This window comes from Plasmodium malariae (assembly GCF_900090045.1).
Source record: "Plasmodium malariae genome assembly, contig: PmUG01_00_33, whole genome shotgun sequence".
NCBI classification, from domain to species: Eukaryota; Apicomplexa; class Aconoidasida; order Haemosporida; family Plasmodiidae; genus Plasmodium; species Plasmodium malariae.
In genome coordinates this window covers 1-7,363 of record NW_021638306.1, presented here as the reverse complement: position 1 = coordinate 7,363, position 7,363 = coordinate 1, and the positions used below count along the sequence as shown (strand labels likewise).

At 17.1% G+C, this 7,363-nt stretch overlaps 1 protein-coding gene across 1 annotated transcript; it reads left to right on the top strand.

Moving 5' to 3' along the window:
- Positions 1–3,834: 3,834 nt before the first annotated feature.
- On the top strand, positions 3,835–4,779 carry PmUG01_00058500 (fam-l protein; the record flags this gene model as incomplete). The annotated part of the gene is made up of 2 exons (XM_029004855.1): positions 3,835–3,921; positions 4,042–4,779. 2 exons carry the CDS (start codon positions 3,835–3,837, stop codon positions 4,777–4,779), a joined length of 825 nt encoding a protein of 274 aa, XP_028859105.1.
- Positions 4,780–7,363: the final 2,584 nt, after the last annotated feature.

The following is a 7,363-nucleotide window of genomic DNA, read 5'->3' as shown; positions in this document are numbered from 1 at the left end:
TTTATATATAATGTGTTTTGGTGGTTTCTTTTCATAATAATATGAAGAATGAAAAGGATAATACCTGGAATGTTCCACTGTTCAGTAAAAAAAACAATAAATAATATAATTACCATATAAGTAACATATATTTAAGTTTAAAAAATAATGTTTTACTTATATTATTATACGTTATTCATAATAATGTTATTTTGAACATAATCTATTACAAATAATTCTATTATATTAAAGATTAGGGAAAAAATTTAGGATTAATATAACATATTTTACTTAATAAAATATATATTTTTTTAGAAAAATATAATTAGCTATATTTCTGTTATACTATTCTCTATAAAATATTACTAAAATGTTTATATGCCTCTTGCAGTCACTTAAATCTATAGGAGATAATATATTTTATATTGCCATCTGCTTCCGTTGTTATCATTTTTATGAGTTGAGTATTATTTTATTAAATAAATAAAAAAACAACTATAGGATATATTAATTTTAATGTACAAATTTTTAATAAGTTTTCTAAAATAATTTTAAATAAATAGAAAAAAAACATGATGAAAAAATTATTTTTTCAGAATATTAATAATATACTTTCTAGTTTAACTAAGTTAAATATTTATATAAATTATATAATATATATTATGTTATGAAGTTATATAAATAACATATATTTTATTTTTTATAAATGAAATAATTATAACAAAATATATTATCATTTTTTTCAATTACTTCTTATTATATTATTCATGTATTTTTACTATATATAAAGAAACAATAATAAATAATAGTATTTCTCTTAAAAATATAAGGAAATGATAATGAATAATTCTAATATATATTTATTTATATATTGATGTTATAAATATACCATTATTATTATTTGTATTATAGATTATATATACAGCGTAACGGTAATAACGCGAATTAATTATCTTAATATTTCTTAAATGTATAATTGTATATTCATATTTAATTTTAAAGTGAAATATTATTTTTACTAATACATGCGTAAGGAATATATTTTCATTACTTTTCTATATATTCATATTTAATATATTTATATATATATTTATTTTTTTTACGTAAATATTTAGGAGAATTATATATAAGAAATAGGCAAAAGAAAAAAGATCGGAAATATATATGTAATGAAAAATTATTATGTGATCCATCTGTTTTATTATAACATTATTAATTATTATGATTTATTAATTTTAATTCTATATATGTCTTCTGTATAAATAAACTGTATATGTATATGAGATTAATTATTTTATTAACATTAACATTTCATTATTAATAATTTAGTTGTTACTTATATTACTTTATTTATTTTGTCTGGTATGTACTCGTTGGCAAACACAGAATGTATATTCCATATAATTAAATGAATTTTATTTTAAGAACAAAACTATGTTGCTCAATGTAGTTATTGATTGTGGCATATTAATATAACTTATATTAATTAATTAATTTTATTAAGTATAAATAAAGTTGTCTAAAAATCAAATATTATCATTTTTAAAATATATAATTTCAAATGAAATATATTGTTATATAATAGAAAATTTAGAAAATAGAAAAATAATAAATGAGAAAATGGCACATGAAAAAATTCATAAATCTTTTGAATATATTTAAAAAAATAAAGATCTATGTACAGATAAAATGATAAGTAAATATAAACAACATCGAATTCATAGTAATGTTCAAGAATTTTCAGCGGACGTACAATATAAATAAAAAATTATATTTTACATAGTGTAAAATAAAAAATGAATCCGAAAGGATAACGTATAAGAGGAGAAATTAATGAAATTGGTATAAAAAAATGAATTCATGAAATTACAAATATCTTATATAATTTTTAGATAATTGGAAAACATTAAAGAATAAATAAAGAACACATAGCAATTAGCTATCTGACATTTTTCCTAATATATAATACATTTTTTTATGATTTTATGAATATCATTTTAAATTATGTTTAAATTATCATAAGTAAAAATATATACATAAGTTATATTCTTAAATTTAATAATTGTAAACATATATTATTAACTGAAGTTATAAATATGACTATTGATACATAATTAATTATCTTAAAATTTAAGAGCATTTATTATATTTTATTGAAATAAAAAATGAATGGTACCATGAAAACTAAGTGATATAAAAGATTAATAATTTTAAAAATTCAGAATAACAAGAAATAATTTTAATATAAAGGAACATAATTCCATATATAATGCAAAATATGCACAACTATATTACGTATTATACATAGCATATATATCGTGTGTTTTTTATAAACATGTATTTACAAAAGTAATGTTTTAAGGAAATACATAATATAATATAATTAATGTTATCATATATAACAATAAAATTGTACTATATATGTATTAAATTATTTCTAATATTACAATATGGAAGGTAATATATATTTAGAACAACAAATAAATAAATCATTCTTATAAGAAGATACACTTTTTTTTTATATTTTATCCATATATTTTATTTTTCTTAACATTAAATATTATAATATTTTATTACAATATATTCATTTATGAAAATAATATATATACGCTCACAAAAGATTTTTGTTTTATGGTGAGGAATACTGATAGGAAATAATCAAAATCTGTTAGTGCAAAATTAACTTCTAGAAAAAATTCTATGTATCATGTTAATAATATTGAGTATTTTAGTTATTTGCCAATACAAAGAAGAATATATATAGTTATTTTTCTATTATTTTACTTTCTTTATTATTGATTAAGTTTATTTTATAAAAATTTATATTATATTTTGGATATAATAAAATAATAATGAAAAAATATACTTTTACTCCAATGAATGAATGCAGAAATAAATTATTGAAATAATTTTATTTTTATTACAATCCATTTAATACTAAAATTATTGTTTTGTTTTGTTTTTTTTATATTATATTATATTAAAATCTCTTTTGAATACAGATTTTTCATTAAAATATAGAAAATAGTAATGTCGCAGAATTTATATATATTTCGTTAATAAATAGTAAGGATAAGCTTAGTTATAATTTTCAATAATTACTATGCATAAAAAAAAAAAAAAAACTATAATTTATTTACTTTTAAAATATATATATTTTTATAGATTTGATGATATGATATAAATTTCACTTTTTATATATATTAAAGAGAATAAAGGAATGAGTATGTTATGATTAATATATCATAGAATGTTGTATAAAATATATTTTCTTCATTTATTATAATATTTATTCTATTATTATTAAATTTAATATTCCTGAGAAATAATATTTGTTTTTTAAATATTTATATAAATTAAAAAAAGAAATCAAAAAATATGGTTAAAATTTATTATTATTATCATAGTATACAAAAAATTGCATTCTCTATATTCTGTATCTTCCATATGCTACTTAAATTCCATACGTTGAAATATTAAGAAATCATATATTATGTTCTTATATTATCATTAGTATAAATAAAGAAAACAGTAAAAATACTATGTTATACTAAATAATTATTTTATATATTTTTTATATGAATAAATGAATTCGAATTATATTGTTCAGATGAATTATATTTTTATAAATAGCACTTTTATAAAAATTTTACAGTATTTATATAAAGTTACGTTTCATATATTTTGTTGTAAATAACGTTATAATTCCATAAATTTTATTAATTTTTTTATAAATTATAATAAAAAATATATAAATTAAATATATAATTAGAGTGTCTTTTATATTAAAAATAATGTTATATTATTGTTTATATTTTTCATACTGAATGCATTACAATATTGAATATCTATATAATGGGACAAAAAATTAGGTTACCGTTATTTATTAAAGGTAGAAAGTTAATCCATTTAAGTTGGATATATTGTTTTTATATTTGTATGGTATGATAATAATAATTCGGTTTATCTGTATTTCTTATATTTTTCACTATAAACTTTTATTATTTATTTTAGTGTAAGTTTGTACATTTGATTAAATTATAATTTTATTTTTTTTATTAGAGCAGTGTTAGCGAATCTTTGGATGAAAGTTACAATGATTGTAGAAAATTATATAAAAGAAATTTTCGTTTACTCTCAAAATATAAGAAGAATAAGGATTCAAGTATTGTATATTTAAATGATGTGTCACGCAATGAAGTATACGATAAGAATGACATACATAAAAATGAAAACATGAATACAGAAAAAAGAAAACAAACGAACAGTAGTTCGTCAAAGATTGAAGGATACAATAAATCATATATGAAAAAAAAATCTTGTGTTTTTGAAACCAAAAAATATTCTCGTTTAGAAAAAAAAATATTCACAGAATTAAATTACATAGATTTTCTTAAAAATAACAGAACTATTAGCGATAAAGTTTACAAGAAAATAGTACGTAAAAAAATTGCATTACGAATTTCATTACCATTATTACTGTTGGTATTTCTGTCGATATCTATCTTATTAGATGAATTATTGGGTCGCGGACTTGTTAAAGGATTATTTGAAGTTGTAAATATATGTGCGGATGGAACATGGATACAATCTTTTCAAACAATTTTGAAAAGTCCTACATTTTCTTGGTTGTTTAATGTTCCAACCGGAGTAAAAAAGTATGCTTACATAACGAGATTCTTTGCTGTTCTAATATATTTCACATCCTTTTTTATATTAGGAATAACAATTATATTAGGGATTCTTTATTACCATAAAAAAGTTAAAAAATATGAAAAAATTAAATTCAGAAAAAGGTAAAATGTTTATTGAATAATTAGTTTCTCTTTATAATAAAGACATTAATATGAAAAAAAAAATATGATATTTTTAGTTATATACTAATTAAATATAAATCTAATTGCTTAAATTTTATATATTCATTCACTTATATACAGTCTTCCCTATACAAAACTGTAAAAAGTTGTATTTCTTATAATTTTGTTAATTTCAATGTTTCATTGTTTTTAAATATATATTCAAAAGTTTTTTTTTTTTTTGCTTTATTTACTATAATGTCTTAATATATTAGTATTTATTTATGTAAATTGATTTTAGTGAATATTTTACTTTTGTTCTTTACAATGTATATATTGTAAGAGTCTTAATATAACTCTTTTGAAATAAGATGCATAACACATTCTATAAAACTTGTGTTATGTTTTTTTGTATTGTTCTCTTCCTAAGTGATTACTCCTTCAGTATAGTATGAGGATGTATCATAAGTTTTAAAGTAAATATAAATTTTCCTAGATTTATATTTAATGAAAGTAATTAAATATATTGTGTTTCATCAATATGTACATACACATTTTTTTTTACTAAAGAGAAAACTTAATATTTATACTATAAAATACAAGTACTGTAAAAACATTTTAGATATACTTTTAATTTTTTTAAATGATATAAATTTGAATATAAATATATACTATAAAAATATATTGTTAATACCTACAGATTATTGATAAATGTTTATTATTGGATCCTATAAATATTCAATCAAATGAACCGTTAAACTCCCTTAATATTTTATTATTCTAGTAACTGTGTCATTAATTAAAATTTGCAAAAATATTTAAAAATATATTATTGTTCAAATTTATAAATAAATATACTAAATGCTTTTTTTCATTCTATACATTATGAAACAATTAGTATAATGGTCTAAATGTAGAACGTTATTATATAAAATGTTTAGACTTAATTTTTTTTTTATTATTTGCTTTTTCATAATTGCAAATTCATAAAAATATGTAATATACCTGTAAAAATAAGAAATTTCCTTAAGGAATAATGAAAATATATGTATGATTTTCTAAAATTATATAATTTATCTAGATAAATAATTATACTTTTTTCGAATTTTTTATTCTTGATTTCAATTATATAAATTAAAACATAAATATTATATATAATATAAACAAGAATATATGAAGTTTCTATTGATGGTTAATAATTTGTTCATATATATGTTTCTTATATTATGAATAAAATAAAAGTAAAAAGAAAACAGAAACGTTTTTCTTTATTGATAATTCATAAATAAGGCTTTTTATATTTAAGGGTATGTTTTAAGTGTATTGCTATCGTATAGATAATATTTATTAGTACAATATTATTGTGTATCAGTTTTTATATATAGGAAAAAATTAATTTTTATAATTAACAACAAACTTCTAATTAATAAAAGGGAAGCTACTCTGGTTATTAAATATATATAATTGTTGATTTAATTTTATTTTACAAAAGTAACCTAAATATATATGATAAAATAAGTTCATATCAAAAAATTATATGCATATTTACTATCGAAAACGTTAAATATATATATTATTGAATTAATATTGTTGTGATAATTAAACATTATTACAGTACTTACTTTACATGTAAACTGTTCGAAGTTTTTTTTATTTTATTACATTTTTTCTAGATATATTCAAATGAAAAATAAAAACAGAATTAGTTCCATAAATTTACAATATTTTCATGTATATATTATGATATAAATTGAGCTCAATTAAGAATAATATTTTTTAATAAGTATTATATAAAAACATAAAAATAAAATTCATTTATCTTTAATATATATTATTTTTTATGAACTAGGGTTTTATATATTTTTTAAATATATTAGATATCATAAAAACAAGTATTTGCTTACGTATTAACTAATTCACGTGTTATAAATACTATAATACACAATTCTATACAAAATATTATTTACTTCATCTATTATTACAATTATTATATTGTTATAATAATTAATATTATTTAATCATGACAGAAAACGTTCAAAAAATCATATCATGCGTAATATTATATTTATTATATGGAAATAAAGTTCAAAATTATTATATGCATATGTATTGGTACACATTTTCTACAATTTATACGTTGTTTTAAATAAATACAAATTTTTTTTCATTGATTAAATAACTTCTCAATTTATATTATCTAATATTAGATAGTTTATTAAAATATTTTAAAAATTTATCATAACGTTTTATTTAAATTATTTTCACATTAATTCTTCTTTTAAAATAGGTTCAAAAAAAAACTATACTAAATTAATTTTAAGTTACTTTGTATTTTTAAAATATAATGAGGTATATTTTATATGCTTTAAATTTATAATATTAAAATTAAAATAAGTAAAAAAAAAAAAATAATTATATATATAGGTTTTTGTCTATTATTTAAAAAAATTATATTACATTAAGAATTTTTATTAGTAAATTAAAATCATTAAAAAAGTATAGGATGTGAGAAAATTATAAGTCCCTTATTTTTATTAAAATCATTGTATTTAACCTTTACTTTTGATACGCCATTATAAAAATAATTT